At 46.0% G+C, this 20,085-nt stretch overlaps 1 protein-coding gene across 1 annotated transcript in view; it reads right to left on the bottom strand.

Annotated features, from left to right (window-relative positions):
• Positions 1-20,085, bottom strand: part of PCP4 (Purkinje cell protein 4) — a 55,003-nt gene that overhangs the window by 13,929 nt on the left and 20,989 nt on the right. Inside the window, exon 2 of the mRNA XM_067035383.1 lies at positions 14,426-14,477. Within this exon, the coding sequence (XP_066891484.1) occupies positions 14,426-14,477 (52 nt within the window). The remainder of the gene's footprint in view (positions 1-14,425; positions 14,478-20,085) is intronic.

Below are 20,085 nucleotides of genomic sequence, written 5' to 3'. Positions count from 1 at the left end.
CCTCTCATGCATGGACTCTTGTTGTCTACACCTGTCCTCGCCTGGAGGCAGGTCCCCAGCCGGGCAGCCTCGTTGTCAACCGGAATGAACACCACAGAAACATCCACGGAAATAAGCCGTGTTCGGAAATGCAGCTTGTCCAGATAAAAGGCCGTATTTTTCCATCTTCACCCATTTTGTTGAAATAGTTAACGTTAGTTATCACATGTTCACAGCCAGTGACAATCCGATTCAGATTCTGTCCGCTGTACTGTCTTTCCCCTCTACTGCTTCCACCAAGGAATAGCGTCTCACTTCTTCTTTGGACTCACCAGCAACATTCCCTCGATGTGTACAGAAAAGAGACAGAATCAGACAGTGGCCAAATTGGACAAGAGTCCAAAGAGAGCATCGTCCCACAAAGAGGACATGGGGACCAGAAAAGTGAAATGACTCACTGGGAGTGAACCACCGGCAAATGGCCAGACCACAGAATGGCAGGCACCAGAAGCTTAGGGGATTCACCCTTGCCCCCCCCCCTTCACAAGAAAACTGAGACTCAGAAGGGGTTTTCAGGCCAGACCATGCAGCCCAGCGGGCTCAGAGCTCTGCAATCAGGGGAACGGCTACAAAGTAAAGAACCTGAAAAGCAATCGACCGACACGGGAAAAGCCCTGCAGAGGAGGCGGGTGTGATGTCAGCTCTTCCATGCACAGACCTAGCAAAAATTTGCCGCTAAACATTTCTCGATTGCTTTTGAAATTCCTAGGAAACAATTACTGAGTGCGGCTACCTGGGAGGAACATTTAGAGCACCTTTGGGTGGCCAGAAAAGGCACTACGGGCATTTCATCTACAACAGGCATCGCCACGGGCTGTGTCTGATGACCCAGCCCGTCTGTGAAGCTCGCTATAAAGACGAGGTCTTTATGGGCTGGCGGGAAATTGAATTTTGGTGAGTGCACACATCGATTCAAACTGCCAAGAGGTTCATGTTTGCCTGGAAACTCTGAAACCCTGAAGCCTAAGAAAGGCCAGAGACGAGAAGCCTCATCTCACTGTGATGAGCTCAGTTAGTGGTCCCTGTGCTGCGGGAGGCGGGCCCTGCCGTGTAGGATGCTTGGCTCTGTGAGCCGATTGTGATTGGACAAGTCTCAAGGGGGGGTGACTTCCCTCGCATCAGCACCAAAGCCACGAAAGCATCGCTCTGACAGCCGAGGAGATTTTGCTTTCCAGATGAACGCCAGAGCCCAGTTCAATTGTTCAATGACCTTCAGGGTCTGGGACGGGGGAAGGGTAGAGAGGAAAGAATGTGCTTTGGAAAGACTGAAGAAGCCACTTGCCAAGCACAAAAATAGCAGCACGCTTCCATTTCGCATAATCATAAGTTCCTGGAAGGAGCGTTCTCATAAATACTGTGAGGAAGGCCATCTCGTCATCTGCCCATTTCCCGTCCTTCCCCTGCAGCCCCCCAGGTCTGGCTCTGTCGCATCAATACGTATTTCAGCTGATCATTGGTCGACTCAATTCCAGATCCCAACAGGAAGAAGGAAAGTGGCAGCTGGAACAGGACAGCTGTAGCAAGAACCCAAAAGCATCCCAGAGGGCTGATACGAAGCATCTATTCTTTAGTTCGCTTTTTGAGAGAAAGGGGTTAATCGTCAAGAAAAATATAATTTTTAATGTCTTATTAAATTAAATCTAGTCGTATGCAAATAATTGGCCTTCTCACTCAGAAGTGGCAATTTCTGTAAATAATAATGATAAATATTCCTTCACCTTAATGCTGGAAAAAGTGAAGTCTATAAATAATTATCTTTTAAATTCAATGATCCCACAGTATTGGTTAATCTTCTTCCCTCTTGAACTTTCAAAGTCTGGCTTATATTAAAGGGGCTCAAATCCTCATTTCTTTGGGAAATATCTTCACCGTGGTGCCCGAAAGAACCATCTCCCCGGTTGTGTGGGGAAGGGAAGGGATGAACATTCGGGTTCTGGTTTGTATTTAATCAAAAGAAAGAGATGGTCATTTCTCATATTCTTTTAAGCAGCTGATCTCGCAGTCACAAGTTTGAAGTTTAATTCAAAGTTCTGGGGCGCAGGAATCCAAGAGGGACCAAAAGGAAAGCACATCTGCTCTCTGGTGCCTCCCCAGGACAGTGGAGGCAAAGGTCAGCATCTCTAATCGGCGGCGCTGGCTGGTAGAGCACGTCTGTCCCAGATCAGTACCCCTGCCCCAGGCCAGACAGCAGTTTGTCCAGGTCTCCCCGGGGGACACCTGGAGTCCTAGCAGCCCCCCATCTCCCCCCTTTCTGGTGGCCAGGGAGGCTGGCTGAGTTATCCACAGACACCGCAGATCCCCCCACACACACACTGAAAGCAGTTTTTCTGGAAACTGGTGTGGCTTCCAGCCCCAGTTCACTGGAGGGGGCCTGGCCATGCCCCATCCCTATTTGGGCCCTGGAGGCCCCCAAACCCAGGAGGCTGTAAGCTGCTGTCCTCTCCCTACTGCCCCAATAACCCTGACTTCAGGGGGGGAACCAGGCCCGCTCTGGCCCCCACCCCCTTTCCTGGCTGGCCTGTCTCCATCAGTGTTTCCCTTGAGACTGGACTGAGATGCGTCCAGCCTCACCCCCGTCCTGGCTGCATTCCCAGTAAGCACCCCCCACCCCCGTCTCTGGCCACCTCCCTTGACCCTCGAATGACACCCGAGTTGGGCTGGGAGGCTAAAACCGACTGGGTGAAGAACACACATTAACCTTTACAGGGACAGCCTAATTGCTCTACGAATGTCAAATATGTCACCTTTCCCAAAAGGTCTGACAGTTTTCCTTCTTTTAAAATTATTAAGCCAACCAGCAACACCGCAGTTACAATAAAAGGATGATATTGATGGACTGCTTTTCTTTTCTTTCCTTTTTTTTTTGTCCTGAAACCAATCCAGAATTTGGGTACCAAAATCACTGCGGCTCTGTCTTTGTAAAGCTGCGATCACTTACAGTATAACAGGCCACGTTTGTAATTAGGGACGAGACTCAGAGGGACACGGGTGACCGGGCCCACAGTCCAGTGGGAGAAGCGCGGGGGAAAAGGCGCGTGGCAATTCTCACCTCTCGCCCCTCCCGATTCACTCTCCACCCTTTCCCTAACCATTGTGCCGTGGCTTTGGTTGGATTCATCCCAAGGGTGGTCCTAGAGGCAATCAGAAGACAGACAGGGCTTCCCTGGTGGCGCAGTGGTTGAGAGTCCGCCTGCCGATGCAGGGGACGCGGGTTCGTGCCCCGGTCCGGAAGGATCCCACGTGCCGCGGAGCGGCTGGGTCCGTGAGCCATGACCGCTGAGCCTGCGCGTCCGGAGCCTGTGCTCCACGACGGGAGAGACCACAGCAGTGAGAGGCCCGCGTACCGCAAAAAAAAAAAAAAAAAAAAAAAAAAAGAAGACAGACAGAACGAGATCTGGGAATTCATTCCCTTGCCTCCTTCCCTGCTAGCGTTGTCAGATACAGTAGAGACAGTTCGGTTCAACTGGAATTTCAGATCAACAACAACAACAAAGTTTAGTGTAAGTAATGCTCCAAATATTCCATGAGATATACTTATACTCTTTTTTTTTTTTTGCTTATTTGACATTGAAATTTAACTGGCCATTCTGTATTTTTCTTTGCTGAATCTGGCAACCCTAGAAGTTTGCAAAATTGCCCGAGGCTTAGCTATGTCCTTCAGAAGACCCCACAGCAGTCAGGCTGCTTCTGCACACAGCACCCTCTCTGGATTCGGTTGCCTCCCTGCAGGCCCTGCAGTTTCCAGTCTGAGGTGCTACGCTGTTCTTTGTGGGTTTCCCTAAACCCTGCACGCACCTCTGCAAATGGTCCCTTGGTCGTTAACTCTCCTCGAATTACTCACATGGAAGGTGCCCTCTAGTTCCTCCCAGGACCATGACTGATACATTGGTTACTAAGGACGTCCGACCCCACTCTCCCAGCATTGCTCTTCTAAAGTATCGCATCCCCAGCTCTGAGTACCGTCTCCAATCTATATCAGGCGCTTAGCAAATATTTCCTGAATAAATGGATGAATGAATGCATGAGCAAAACCAAGCTAGAGTCCAGAGTGTTTTGCAGCATCCCTTTTCTGGTTATTAAGGACCCAAAGGCCTGCATCCTGAAGGGATGCTATACTAACCAGCAAAGAAAATGATCCAGGATATACTTGAAGGAGGGTGGAGTGAGTGAAGGAGAAGCAACCGATGGGTTAGCAAAGGTGAGCGCGTTACGTGTGTCCCTGTTAACTATGCCTTTGCGGAAGGAATCACTCCAAATTAGCAGCTTAGGCACAAGACCTGAGTATTCTTTGCCCCCAATTTTGTAGCTGAGCTGAGCTCCTCTTGCACGGAGACTCCCACACAGTTGCAGCCAGAAGGCCCTGGGGCTGGGGTCCCCCGAGGACCTTCACCCACACATCTGCCAGGCGGGTGGGGAGAGCTGACACAGTCACTGGCTGGGTGGGCGTCTCTCCAAATGGCTGCCCCGCGAGCTAGCTGGGCTTCCTCACAGCATGATGGTTTCAGGTGGCAGGACTCCTTAAGCCACTGGCTTCTCCCCCAGCAAACATTCCCAGAGAGAAAAGGCAGAAGCTGCGAGTTTCCTAAGGTCCCAGCCCGGAAACTCACAGGCCTCCCCTCTGCTGTGTGCTATTGGCCTGAGGGGTCCCAGCTGCCCAGAAACAAGAGGAGGGGATTTAGAACGCTCTCTCTCCCCCAGCCGAAGACTCTGTAGCCAACTCTAACCCTCTTCAAAGTCAGAACCCAAACCAGAAATCATGCAGGGTCACAACCAATATACACAGTGATCCGGGAATATTCGCCAAGGCCATTAAAAGGTAAGGAAACATATAACGAGAAGGGAGGTTTTACACCCCGGACTTGGAAAATTAATTAGATGCAAATCAGTTTTCATACTAAAAAGTTCCCATTATCTATCTGCTGTGCTTAAACCAGGGTAGCAATTTGGAAAGTGCTGGGAAAAAATGCATTGTGAAATGAATGATACATATTGAATTGTTTTTAAAAAGGAGTTTGTGGGCTTCCCTGGTGGCGCAGTGGTTGAGAGTCTGCCTGCCAATGCAGGGGACACGGGTTCAAGCCCTGGTCTGGGAAGATCCCACATGCTGCAGAGCAACTAAACCCGTGAGCCACAACTACTGAGCCTGCACATCTGGAGCCTGTGCTCCGCAACGAGAGGCCGCGATAGTGAGAGGCCCGCGCACGGCGATGAAGAGTGACCTCTGCTTGCCACAACTAGAGAAAGCCCTCGCGCAGAAACGAAGACCCAGCACAGCCATAAATAAATAAATTAATTAATTTAAAAAAAAAAAAAAAAGGAGTTTGTATGTGGCACCCCTCAGGCCGGCTGCACGGCAGGCAAGGTGTGCAGGGACCCTCACTCAGAAGAGGCAGGGCTTGACTGAATGATCCGTTGAATAATTTTTAAGAAGGAGCCCATGCTTTCAATATTCCCTGGACCCTACAGTTGATACAGGCGGCCCTGTCCTCTGCAGAGAGCCAAAGATGTAAAGAGGCAGGAATCGGAGAACAGCTGAGGATGAGCTTATAGGGGTTTGTCTTCTCGAGCCTGTGGCTGGGTGACGCCACGCCAACCTCGAGACAAACTCCACTGTGTGGTGATCCACGGCCTTTGTTCTCCCGTCTCCCCCCAAAGTGGGAGGCACCTGCCCTCTGTGAGGCAAAGCCACGTTGATGCAGCTGGTCTGCTAGACTAGCTTTTAGCGCAGGGCCAGCTAAACCCACTATCACATTGTGAAGTCACTCATCAAAAGAGGATTCCAGATAAAGAAGATGTGAGACACACACACACACACACACACACACACACACACTGGAATACTATTCAGCCATAAAAAAGAATGAAATTTTGCCATTTGCAGCAACAGGGATGGACTTGGAGGGCATTATGCTGAGTAAAATGAGTCAGACAGAGAAAGACAAATAGATACTCTACGATACCACTTATACATGGAATCTCAAAAATACAACAAACTAGCGAATGTAACGAGAAAGAAGTCACAGATATAGAGAACAAACTAGTGGTAACCAGTGGGGAGAGGAAGGGGGGAGGGGTAATATAGGGATAGGGGAGTAAGGGTTTCAAACTACTAGGTGTAAAAAAAGCTACAAGGGTATGCTGTACAACATGGGGAACACAGCCAATATTTTCTAATAACTATAAATGGAGTGTCACCTTTAAAAATGTCCATTGCTATTGTACACCTGTAACTTATATAATATTGTAGAGTAGTTATACTTCAATTTAAAACTTTTTTTAAAAGAGGGCTCAGGGCCAGTCTGTTCTCAGCTTTGCCGAAGTTGGTGAAAAGTGGTCACTTCCTGAGCACGAGGGGCCCAATTAGGAGAGAATCAAAAATTGTACTTGGAGTGAAATAGCACCATTTCTTGACTGAATCATCTGAATTCAGAGCCAAATCTTGACAACGAATTAGTATTGATTGGAAACTCCAACTAGTTACTGATTAAGAATGTTGGACGAAACCAATCAATCGTGTTGCATAGATTTTACAGAAACACACAAGAGTCTCTGGGCGCTCACCCCACAATGACGTTGTTCTAGAATCGCTGGCAGAGAACTTTCTGTTGAGACCCAGGGAGATTTCTGCCCTCGGGTCTGAGTGAGTTCTTTGGTTGCTCTGAGGATGCCAGGAGATGATCACAGAGACACGGAGATTTCCTTTTCCTGCACAACTCAGATAAGACAGCAGGCCCAGCCTGAGAGGAGGTCCAGTCTCTGAAGACAATTCAGTTCACTTTGTCGCTCAAAAGGATTTCTACATGCCTTTGTAATCACAGATACACCCACTGATAGGAACCCTACGAATGTCAACCAACTTAGCTCAGGCTGAAATGTAGCTCAGGCTGAAATTCTAGTTGTTTCTCTCTTCTGAAAAGCTGTTTGCTGTGCAAATTAATTCTACAAATAAAATTATCAATGTATCACCTACTTAAAAGAGCAAAACATATTCAAGCACTTGAGACGTATTATGTCCATACAAATAATTGATAAGCAAAATAGGAAATATTCCTGTCTGCTGATTGGGGCAAAGGAGAGACGGATCATCATCTTCCTGGTACAAGTTACTTCATAGGCTTAAAAAGATCTTGAGTGGCAATTCTTTTAGCATAATTTATAACTTCATTATTTTTGCTAAAGCATATGGCCCTTCTCCATATGATACAAAATTCTATCTTCAGTTGGTCTAAAGCTGTCTAACATAAAATCTCAAAAACACAGGAAGAGAGGAGGGAAGGGAAGAGGAAATAAAGATAAGCCTACAAATTAGACTATTGCTTCCGTTTTTTAGTATTGAAAATTAGCAGGGCTGTCCCTGTGATTAGTCTGTGATCACACCTTTTTGCCAGAGAACAGTTAACTAAACTGATGAAACGATGGTGCTGATGAGACTATGGTTTCCAGCCTGGCCAAGGTGTACGTCTGTTAACTTCCTTCTGTTGTATGGGCTCAGACCACAGCCCACCCCAGTGGCCAGTTTACACCCAAGACTCCCGGTCAAGGAGAACTCAGGAGAGAGCGAACGGGGGGACAAGCTGATGTGTTTAGATGGCAGGCCCAATGACCTGCTGTCTTTCCTGTGATTTATGTGACCTTGGGGCCTATCACTTCTCAAGGAACGTGGCCTGACATCACCTCCCCTACCCACCTCCCAAGTCGGCCACGGAATCGGTTGTGTGTGAGAGCATTTTAAACTATGCAAACGCCTATAGACGTAGAGAATTATAACCAGGAGCAGGTAAAAAGCTCCACGTCTATTAACAATGCTTCAGGCATGTTTACTACAAAGACAGTGAATTAGAAGCATCGTATTTATCCAAGGTATTACTAGCACACTGACGTTATTATAATGCTCAGCCTGAAGGGGGGAAATCAGCCTTGTCACTAAGATTGGCAGTAATAAACTCCCTGTCAGCACTAATCCCTAAAATAACCTTCACAAAGAATCGATTCACTTGTTGAACGATATTACCCATTGACCCGGTGTGTGTGGATACCCTGACTAAAAGCCTGGCTTCATAAGCAATTCCAATTTCATTCCTTCCCCATCAGGATCAATATCAGAAGCAAACATGTGTATCCATATCTTCCTTCCGGAACAGAGATTCTTTAGAGAGTTCAGAGCCAATAGCACAAAGGGCACATCCTGCTAATAGTATTTGGAAGCCGTGTTCGTATTTCAGCCATTCTTGTTTTGAATTTATTTTTCTGGTTACTTCAAATGCAGAAAAAGAAGGAGAGAAAAGGCCAGGCGACCCCCGACGGAGACCAGGGCCGTTTGATTTTTCACCTTGAAAGCTCTGTGTGGCTTGGGGTTCAGGGCAGCACACACAATACATCAGTCCAGGTGAATTCGAGACTTCATGCAGGTTTTAGCGCTCTAACAGGAAACCGATTTAGAGCTTCTTGGCCTGGGAATAGTTGCACACCTACCTTAGTGATTGATTACTTTAGGGAGGTGCTTTTCCCACAGCCAGATGCAGTCTCTGAAAGTTTAACCTGCACATTTCTGAGACCCCTGGCAGCTCAGCATTCGAGGTTATCATTTTCCCTGTCTGAAGGGGTTTAGAGGCTCAGCGCAGTCAGTTTCCACCTAAACTCGTATTGAGATTCATGCAGAAATGGCATATTATATCCTCAGGGTGGAGGAGAGCTTCACAGCCCCCCTGGCTTCCGGACCCCTGCACACAGCAGGCTGCAGAACCGACACGCAACCGAATTCTCTCCATCCAGCCTCAGACTCTGATTTATCCCATCTGGTATTTGAAGCAGAACCGAGTCATGTGTCCACCGCAGGCCGTTACAGGAGATGATCCCTCCACGGCCTTTCTGGAAATTGCATTTCCCCCCTTGCCTTCCAACCTAACCTCCCTGGGCCCAGGAACCGGACCAGCCCGGCAGCCCCTCCTGCCAGAACCGACCTTCTCTCTTGGGTGCAGTAGTAAACACACCGTCAGTCCCCTTCTGTTCCTGACCCCAAAGCAGTCCCTTTCTACTCCAAGCTGATCTTCCATCCTTGCACACAAAGACCTTGCCCCATACACTTCCACAAACCAAGGAGAGGTGATAGACTAAATGTACCCCAGACAATCTGCCCAAGTTGACGCGGAGCCATAGAAAGGTCATCAGGAGCACCACAGGAAAAAAACGGGGTGTCTGCTGGGTGCTCTGGAGCCCAGGGGGAAAGGGGGTGGGCGGTGTGTAAAGTGCTTTGGGAATAAATATTTGAATATTATTTCTTATTTGAAAACTCAGGCTCAGATAAATGCTAATGTATCTATTTGCCTATGAATGCGGGTCCTTCTCAATCAGTTTCTCTCTCTACCTACTTGATAGCAGAAAAACAAAATTACTGTGTGTGTTTCCTCAAATCCAAAGGTAAGATAAACTTAAATGTCTATGATTTTTAGTTTTATTCAAAACAAGGAGAGGAGAGTACCCAGTACAACCACATTTGATCTTACTCATCGTTAGTAATTGTATAATCATATCAAAGCAAACTAAATCTTAGGTGCTCCTAGCATAATCCCACACCTACTAGAAATTTCTCAAGCCATGACCTCTTTTCCAAAGAAGAAGCACCTATTCAAGTGGTGCTGAGTTTTTGCTTGGCTACTCACATCTCAAAGAAACTACAATGGCGGTGAGCTCCACGGTATTTCAGAACGATACCTTCCTTCTGGGCATTTACCTACGGCCTGGATTGGGGCGGGGCGGGGGGTGGGGTGGGATTCTCTTATCAAACTCAGGTATGTCCACATGCCTCTCACCTCCAAAAACAGACTTTTGGAAACAAACATGTCACAGTTCACTAAGTTAAAAGAAATCCATTCCAGTTTTAGAAATTCAATTTAGCTTGGGTAAGCCTCCAAGATCTGAAAGTAAGCTCCATCAGAAGTTTATTACTTATAATCTTTCCTTCAGATTGGAAGTCTCACAGCAGCCACTCTACTTCCAGTATTTTCCTATTTTTGTAGGTCAATAAAGGAATTTAACTCTTAGAGTCTCTCTGAAGGATGACTATCAAGATATAAATCAAGAGACCCAGTGAAATTATTGTCTTACAAAAAAAATCTTTTGATTGTGTCCAAACTGGTGACTACTGGTGAATAAACTAGATTCAGATGGTAGTGTCTGCATTTATAAACATGTTTGAATTTAATGTAGCAGATGAACTATAACTGGAAGTCTGAACTGTTGTTTCACTCAAGTAAGGCATTATATCTAGAAACAAATTAAGTCCTTAGCCTAAACTACTCAAATCATAAGGGTACTTTGCTCATATAGGAATGAAAATCTCTGAACCAACAAGATCCGAATGAATTTATTTTTTAAATTAAAACATAATACAACCTTAATATTTCTGAAAAAAAAAATGTCTTCACGCTGCAGATGAGGGACATCCGGATTTGCTGGGTTGTGTATACAGAAGTTGGTGTCCTAGAGAATAAGGACAATCTCAGGGTTGTTCTGGATAGTACGGGGTGGAGATATGTCAAACTTCACATCAATAAATACCACGGCAACAACAACAACGACACAAAAATAAATCTGAAAAGAATCCAGATCCCCAGCCAATGGCTCTTTTGAGATAATACTCAACATAACAAAATTTCAGCAGAACCCAAGACTTTAGATCCCACTGGGGTTTTAATGTATCTGACTTGTGTCTTCTGTGATCCAATTTAGAATTTCAAGTCATCCATAATTCAATACCATAGTCTTCATTGCTTTGTGTTACAGACCTCAAATAAATTTATAATAATTGAAATAAGAACACTTTGGCTTGTAGTCAGCTAACAAAATTGAGGGATGTTCATTTTACTATTAATTGACTACTCACCCAACCTCATAACATTTTGATAGTCTACGCTTCATATTTTTGCTCTCATGGGTCCCTGTTCCTTCCACATGTGTAGGCAGCTTCATTTGTATTAACAGGAAATATACATTAGATAAAAGATCTCTCTAGATACCCGTGATGACAGAGTAAAATAATCTGAATTTCAATGGAATGTAATATTAGGTTAAAACAGAAATTCCAAGATGATCGTCTCATATTATGAATTTAAGAATAAGGACTTACACAACTTAGATTTTTAGGAAAACATCGTTTAGACCACTTCTAGGAATCTTTACCCCAATCTTTTTTAGGTTGTTATCGACTTTTGTCTTTGTCCATCTTTAGAGGCAAAAGCACAAACTTAATATTATAATAAAATACCATGTACGTATATCACACATGAGCTGTTTTATCTGAAATTAAGACAGAACATGTTAATAACAATTTGAATGTATACAGCATCTTTATTTTATAACTATCAAATAATCTCTTTTTCTATTCAAAAATGAATATCCTGGGCTTCCCTGGTGACACAGTGGTTGAGAATCCGCCTGCCGATGCAGGGAACACGGGTTCGTGCCCCGGTCCAGGAAGATCCCACATGCCGTGGAGCGGCTGGGCCCGTGAGCCGTGGCCGCTGAGCCTGCGCGTCCGGAGCCTGTGCTCCGCAACGGGAGAGGCCACAACAGTGAGGGGCCCAGGTACCGCAAAAAAAAAAAAAAAAAAGAATATCCTCTAATATCTAGAATTACATAAAGAAAAGTTTTATCCATAGCACCTTGACTATTTTCCTTTCTATTAATTTTTATACCTCCAGTAAAGGCACAGGCAATTTTCACTAGAGTGGATCAATTTTTGTCTGAAGGAAATTTCATGCCTTAGAATAGCAGAAAGTAGTGTCTTCTATAACAGCTGGTAATTCCCTCTGGTGCAAAGCAGAGCGTGTGGACTTGCTTTGAAGGACCCGTGGATGCCAGGGGAAAACAGTGCTGCAGAGGCATCAAGCACAGAGGACCTAGTCGTGCCTTGGTCACCACTCTGCTTGATCTCAGACTCCAGGTTCCTCCTGTATGACCTGAGCGTTACCTAGAGCAGCAGTTCTCAAAGTGTGGACCAGGTACCCTGGGGACACTTCCTTCCTTTGAGGGAGCCCACAAAATCAAAATTATTTTTTAATGTTACTAAGGTATTAGTAGCTTTTTAAAATCTCATCCTCTCATAGGTGCACATAGAAAAGCCTCATAGAATTTTCTAGAGGCTACACAACACGTGATATTACAACAGATTGAATGGAGAAGCAGCCGTCTTCCATGAAGGCAGACATTAAAGCAATTTGCAAAAATACAGAACTCTTCCACTAAACTTTTTTTTCCTGTCTTGGAAAATATCATTACTTTTTATTTTTAAAATGTTATTTATGTTAACATGTCATAGGTTTGTCACTTTATTTTTAATGAATGAATAAGTAAAGCCTTTAACAATTTCTCCATTTTAATTTCTAATGTGGGAACCATCAATAGATATAGCCAACAAAAATGGAAGTTCTTAGGGGTCTTTAAGAATTTTTAAGAATGGAAAGAAGTTGTGAGCGGAAAATGTTTGAGAACTGCTGCACAAGGGCATCTCTGAGAAGCCTTTTGACTCTAAATTCAATCATTCCAAGGCTGGCAGATTCCATGGACGTGAACGCCAATGATGAGATGGATGTGCATCTGTGAACCTGGCAGACCAGGAAGCACCTGTGTGGCAGTCCTTCCTTCTCTGTTTGAGCAGCTCTCATTTGGCTCCTCTCTGCTTCCTGACCTCCTTGCTAATAACCCACCCCCACCACAACCCACACAGAGAAGATGAGAAAAGCCGTGGGCAACGTGGAAGGCTTATGAAAGAATTTATTTCCTCCCCCACCCCCCCAGGTCTGATCAGGACATTCTTGGGCACCAACCCCTGTGCTTATTAATATAATGACCATTTCATCCCAGAGGTCACCACCACACAGACCCTGGCCAGTACGGTGGTGCCAAACAGGCAGCTGAGTCAGCAAGGCCCCAGATGAGAGCACCACAGAGAAAGATTCCAGTACCTTAGTCTTGTTCAGGCCGCACTCAGACTCATGACTGGGACCCTAAGTTGTTTTCAGGGCTCTGAGGAATTTTTACAGCTGGTATTTGAGATTTGGCATTATCCACAACTGGATGAACACCAGCCTAAATTCCATCCAGCAGGAAGCAGGAGTAGTTTTCCGTAAAAGGTGTGTTCATTTTGTAACTAATAAAAAGTAGGAACACCCAGAACCTAACCTCACCAGAACCAGAACCAGAACCAGAACCCTCGGCACTTGGCGATTTTTTATTATGACCAGTCAGCCTCTATCACAACCGCTAAAGCTGGGGAGCTGGGCTTCCTCCCAGCTCTGTCTCTTTCCAAGTCCACGCTCTTCCCATCCCAGTCTGTTTCCCCATCCATAAAATTTAATGATCATTCCTACAAATTAAGGCTGAGGTGGAGACTGGAATCAAGGAGGCAAATGCTCTGGTCTCTGCTGTTACTGTTATCTGCTGGTGAATCCCTGCAGTGACACTGACCCAGGACCTCCCCCGGCCCAGCACCGCGCTCTGTGTACGAGGGAGAGCGAAGCGAGTTTTAACCCTCCTTCCCTGTGAAGTTGAGTCCTTCACAGTTTTCAAAGAGCTTCTCTCATTTGATCTCATTTTATCCTCACAAACTCGGATGATTCTCACCAACCCTAACGAAGAAAGCAGAGAACAATATTTGCATATTGTAATCATGGTGCCCAAAAGCAGAGAATATTTGCATATTGTAATCATGTTGCCCAAAAGCAGAGAACAATATTTGCATATTGTAATCATGGTGCCCAAAAGCAGAGAACAATATTTGCATACTGTAATCATGGTGCCCAAAAGCAGAGAACAATATTTGCATATTGTAATCATGGTGCCCAAAATGGGAGTGTCCTCCTTTGGGAGGGGAAGTGTTCTCATCACTGCATTTAGCTCAGTTTTCTTTGTAAAACCAGACCACGATGCTTACTTTGAGTTGCTAAAATCCACTCCAAACCAAAATGCAGACGTATACAGTAGCCAATTAGGATGGAAGTTATGATCCGCACCTGCCACACGCCCAAGGCTACAGACGGGAAAAAAGTAAGTAGTCGGGGGCTTCCCTGGTGGCGCAGTTGTTGAGAATCCACCTGCCAATGCAGGGGACACGGGCTCGAGCCCTGGTCTGGGAAGATCCCACATGCCGCAGAAAAGCTAGCTAGGTCCGTGAGCCACAACTACTGAGCCTGCACGTCCGGAGCCTGTGCTCCGCAACAAGAGAGGTCGCGATAGTGAGAGGCCCGCACACCGCGATGAAGAGTGGCCCCGCTCGCCACAACTAGAGAAAGCCCTCGCACAGAAACGAAGACCCAACACAGCCATAAATTAATTAATTAATTAATTTTTTTTTAAAAAGTAAGTAGTTGGACTATTCATGGGGTCTTACCGTTTTCACCAGATGTCTTGTCTTTTCCATTGGTTGCCCCAGCTCCTTGTCTCTAAAGGCATTAAAAAAAAAAAAAAGAAATTGTTATCGGACAATTTCAGGATTATTTTTGTCTCTCCTATTGTTTCAAATATCTCTTGCATTATATCAAGTTCTATGTCACTTTAGCTCAGATGGTTAAAGCGTGATGCTCGTGAGACCAGGCAAAGATCAGCCCATGAAAGGACGTACCGGAACGTCACAGACCACCACCCCACCGGACCAGATCCACTGCTCTATGCATGCAGTTCACTAGTCACAAGGAAACCAGAGAGGAGACTGTTGATGGAGCAGAACAGCATCAAAAATATGAGGGAAACAGCCAAGAGTTTGTGCCAGCTTCGAGAAGATCAGAGCTGTCCCTTTTGTCAACGGTTACATTGCTATATTTTTGTTCCAATCACTATGTTCAATGCCTCGTCCTCAAATAAACTGGAATCAACTAAAAAAATCTTATGTCAATAGAGTTTCTCCTATTGTTGAGTTATTTTTCTGTCCGTGTTTATGTTGATAACAGCTCTGTGTTTTCATTTTACCAGGTTGACCAGAAGTATGAATATATTATGGTTAGTCTTGAATCTTTGGGCGTGATTCTCTGGCTATGTGGTCTGGGGAGCTATGTGCACTGTATTGTATATGCAAACGTATAAGCATGTTTCCTTGAAGCTTGCCCAGCTACTGTCTTTAATTAACATGATGTTCGGAACTGTTCTAGTCCTTAGAGAGAGAAGTATTTCATTAATCCAATTTTCTGGTCATTATCAGAAAATATGGTTCGAGTTGACAAAAAATAAAGTGATTGTAAAGTCTCTAAATTTCAGGTGAAGACAATGAGGCCAGGCAGGGAGCCTGATTTGTCCAAGGTCATGTAGCTAATTGGATGGAAGTTATGACTGGAGACTGGACTTCCTTGCCAAGGTTAGTGTCTTTCCGGAATTGTCATCGTTATGTAACTGATGGGATCATGGAAAGAGAGGCAAGGCACTGACCAAAAGGAGAACATCAATATAGGTGACTTCCACCAGAGATAAGTGTGCCCTTAAAATTTATATGTGGGTCCAAGACTTCAGCCTAAAAACAATATTTTTAAAAAATCATCAGTTCCCAGTATTGCTCAGTGTGTTGTCATGAGAAATTCCCAGGTCCTTGGCCAACGCTTGATTAACAGAAGCTGGGTCATCTGGGAAAATCCTGCTTTCAAGTTCTGATTAGTGCAAATAAACAGGGTGAATGAATGATATAGACTTATGTGAACAAAATTAACCAGCCCTGTGTACGATTATTACCTGGTACATCTGATAACTCGAGAGAGAGAGGCAAAGCCAAGCCTCCCGTTTATTTCCAATCCCACCACACACATGCCGCACGTGTGCACGTGCACACACACACACACACACACGCCACACACACACCCCATCCCAGTCAACAAGAAGCGCAAACTCCCACCCCGGTCACGGGGGAGCTCTGCCTCGTTCTGAGAAGAAAAACCACCACTCTCTGGCAGGAAGTGGAAGGAAAGTCTCGATCAGTGTGGATTCTTTCTTCATATTTCACTTGAAAGTCCTTGAATTTTCAGAATCCAGACCTGCCCATGTTCCCACGGAGGAAGAAGGTTGCATCTGGCCAAACATCAACTGATCTTCAATAAACTCCATTTAGCTCCCCAAGTCATAGCATCATTATCTAAAATCTCAACCTGTAATACACATCATCTTGATTTAAACCAAATTACACTTTTCTTAAATACAGTAGATTTGCAAGTAAAAATGCCACTTTCTTCTTGCCTGTGCTTATTCTGTCTCCTCTTTTTAAACACAAAGCTGGTAAGTTCGCTCGATGGAAATCTGATCACCACTGTGAAAGATCAAACTAGAGGCACAGCAGCCACCCCTGGGGGCTGAACCGCTCCAGGGTTTAAACCCTCCATCCTTCCTCACATAATTCATAGATGACTCAGAAAACAAAGTGAATTCCACGGCATAAAAGGACAGGTTTTTAGAGCTGAATAAAGTCAAATTCAATGGCATAGAAATACAAAATAGGTGCACACCCAGCCCCACTATCTTTAAATACCTTAAACACTGCCATTTTTCAAATGTTGTGAATACTTCGTTTCATAAAAGATCACCTTTTAGAAACCTAAAGAACGCCAAAATGAAGTGTGCACAGGGGAGAAGGGGGGTTCATTTTTAAGGATTTCTAAGATAGGGGTTTTGGGTCAGGTCTTATAGGATGAAGGTAAAATGAAGCTGATAGATATCATAAGGAGATGGTGTCTCGGATCAGAAAATGATCCTGACAAAAAAGAAGTAGTCTTTGAAAGCACCTCATTTCAGAATTCTTTGAGACCTGGCGACATTTTTAAGGCACGGCTGAGAGCAGTGGGGGGACATCCAAGCGCTTTCCTGTTCCTGGGGTCTACAGAAGTCATCACACGTGATTTTTTTTAATCACCAGGTGAGGTGGCTGAAATTCCCTTGAATCTGTACCTGGAGAGGGTCTGAGTCAGGCTGGATGTCGAGGTGCTGAAGCCAGACATTCCCCAAGTGGTCCTGGGCATCAGTGAATTCTGACGGCATCCCTAACCAGGCAGGTAGCGCCACTGTCCTCATCAGCATCACTGTACACGTCGTATCCCCCCCGCGCAGAGGACTTGCTCGAGGTCACACAGCGGGGAGGTGGCGAAGCCTGAGCTCCAACCCAGAGGCACTGGCTCCAGAGCTGCCCTGGGAACCACTGAGCCTGCACATCCCCCAATATCCTCCTGAGGCCCCACCCCAGCGGGTGGGGAGATTTCCACGTGGAGGGAAGGAACACAGCACCACAGAGAAAAATAACTTAAGAGAAAATGCATCACCATTAAAACCCCCTTGTTCTATCCTGCACCCGTTTCACCGTCAGAAGATGTTAGGTCCGCATCTAAGGACGCAGCGCAATCAGTTAACATTACACACAGCATTGGAGGCGCCTTCTTCTGCGGCACGAGCTGGAGGCTTGTGTGATGCCGGGGAGCCTGCAGAGAGCTTGTGAGGGGATGTGAGGGAACAAGACAGAACAACGGCCGGAGAGGTCTCCTCTGGGTCCTCAGCCCTTAAACCCTCACCTGGCAACTCCCACGCGTCTCGGGAGGGAGGTTTCCTTCCTCGGTGAAGTTAACTAATACAAGGACAGCATTTCAGAGTTCAATCAACCCCAACTAAGAGGAGCCTAAATGAAGAGTGAGTATATATACAGTAAGTCCCCTACGCACGAACAAGTTCTGCTCCCAGAGTGTGTTCGTAAGTCCAACAGACTTAGTCTAGGTCCCCAACTAACACAATCGGCTACATACCGCTGCTTTGACACTTGCTTCTGGACATGCTGGGCTTGAAATAAAGACACTGTACTGCTATACTCTGTGCAGTACTGTACAGTAAAGCACACAAAAGCACAACCACTTGTAGAGGATGCACGCACGTGACAGTGTACGCCAGACACGTGAACTAACTTATGTGTTTGGACGTGCGAACGCACGTCCGCATCTCTGAAAGTTCGCAACTAAGTTTCATGTGTAGGGGACTTCCTGCGGTTCCTTATGACGGTCCAGCAGGTGCCAAGGATTTGTAAAAAGGCAGGACTGGTATTTTAAAGTATGATTTTAAAGCATGCTTTTAAATCATCACAAATATGATTTTTGAAGTGATTTTTTCCTGACGGCCCCCTTGCACCAAGGGCTACAGGAAAATAACAAGGAACATGTCTTAGGTTGGTTTCTCAGAAAGCAGAGCGTGAGGCAAGAGCCGTTTGTGCTACAGCTCAGCTGCGGAGGGAGACGCCGGGAATGAGGCGGGAGGAGGGCGGGTGGGGCCCAGACAGCCCGCTGGCACCGCCAGGCGCACCCAGACCCCGAGCCCGCGCCCTCCGGCAGTGCTTGAGCTGTGTCCCGGGACCCGCCAGCTCCCGCCTCGCACTGACCCAAGACACGCGCCACAGAGCTTAATTCCTGGTGCTTCCTGTCTGGGCCGCGTCTCCAACCTGGCATCTGCTCGGGAACAAGGAGGACGCCCTGGGGAAGGAGGTGGGGACCCACGGTGTGGGCAGGAGGCGACACGGTGTCACTTCAGACCTGCCTGAAGTCTGCGGAGCCCACGCCAGCCGGCCACCCACAGGGACCTCGAGTGACACGAGAGAGGTGTGTCACTCACATATCAGTTTGGCCGGGTGGCTCTTTTCCACCAAGTTGCAAAGTCACGGATGGTCCTTTCATATTAGATGCTTCACTAGTGGAATAGGCCACGCCGATTTTCCAGCACGTAAGCGGCTTCGGATCTATTTCCTCCTGTACTTTGAGCTCCGAGTGGACGTTACAGTGTGCCTGACCCCTTTGGTGCTACACGTAGAGGCCGTGCACACATCAGGAAGACTTGTCTCAACGATGCCGGCTTGAATAGGAAGCATGCTGGCGTCCTGCCCATCACGGACCGTCTCAAACACAAGCCTCCGTGTGCTGTCACCTCTCAGTCCTCTACTCTTCCCTGTGAAATCTACCACAGAACCTGAGTTCTTGGAGTAATCACCAATGGGTTAGGAGAGAGAGGCATTCGCCTTGGGCACAGAATTTAAGAGGGCACCAAGAAACCCCTTAATCAGGACAAACACTGTCTGGGATCTCACTTATATGTGCAATCGGGGGTTGGGGGTCATAGGAGCAGAGAGCAGGATGGTGGCTGCCGGGGGCCAGGCGGGGGAAACAGGAGACACGGGTAAAAGGGTACAAACCGAGTTATGAGGACGGTCTGAGTGTCCAGTGCATAACACGCTGACTGTCGTTGATATGGCACTCTGTTATAAAACTGAAATTTGCCAAGAGCATGAAACTTAAGATCTCTCACCAGAAAAAAACCAGAAAAGTAAATATGTGAGGTGATGGATGTGGAAATTAACTCGATGGTGGAAATCCTTTCACAACATACATATATGTCAAATCATCCGGCTGTACACTTTCAGTATGTTACAATTTCATTTGTCCATTATACTTCAATAAAGCTGAAAAAAGGCAAATAATATCTTAACGCGATATTTTAGAAAGTCAAAAGTGCTGCAAAAAGTCATAAACAAAGTAGCAACATTCTACACATAGACGGGTAGCTCGTACCGCTGAAATTCCCTTTTATCTCAGGGCCCTGTGCAGCGCTACCATATGCACTGGCCACATGTTTCCCCAAAGCAAGTGAAAGCTTCAAGAAGTCAAGTCATTTCAAGGATTTAGAAAATTATTCTAATAAGGCCTTTGAAATTTTTCACCTGCAGCTTTCTCACAGGCCATGACTGTGGGTCCTGAATCTGTGCCGTCATTTTGTGGGTTTTTATTATACGATTTCTAGAATACTGCCATGGAGGGTCTCATCTTTCATACTTTGCCACTGATACCCAGAAAACCGGGTATATGCCAATCGTATGTCGTACAGGACACGGAATCACAAAACCCTGCTTCCTCATTAATGCAAACTCAGAACCCTGGACAGTTTATGTCTGCTTGGGAAACCATTCAGCCAGTATACATATTGTTTTCATCTTTAGGATAAAACACAAGTTCCCATGAAAAGCTATTTATTTTTCATTCCAGAAGGTTGGAAAGAATG

This window comes from Kogia breviceps, chromosome 5, assembly GCF_026419965.1.
Source record: "Kogia breviceps isolate mKogBre1 chromosome 5, mKogBre1 haplotype 1, whole genome shotgun sequence".
NCBI classification, from domain to species: Eukaryota; Metazoa; Chordata; class Mammalia; order Artiodactyla; family Physeteridae; genus Kogia; species Kogia breviceps.
This window is presented reverse-complemented; position numbering and strand designations above follow the sequence as displayed.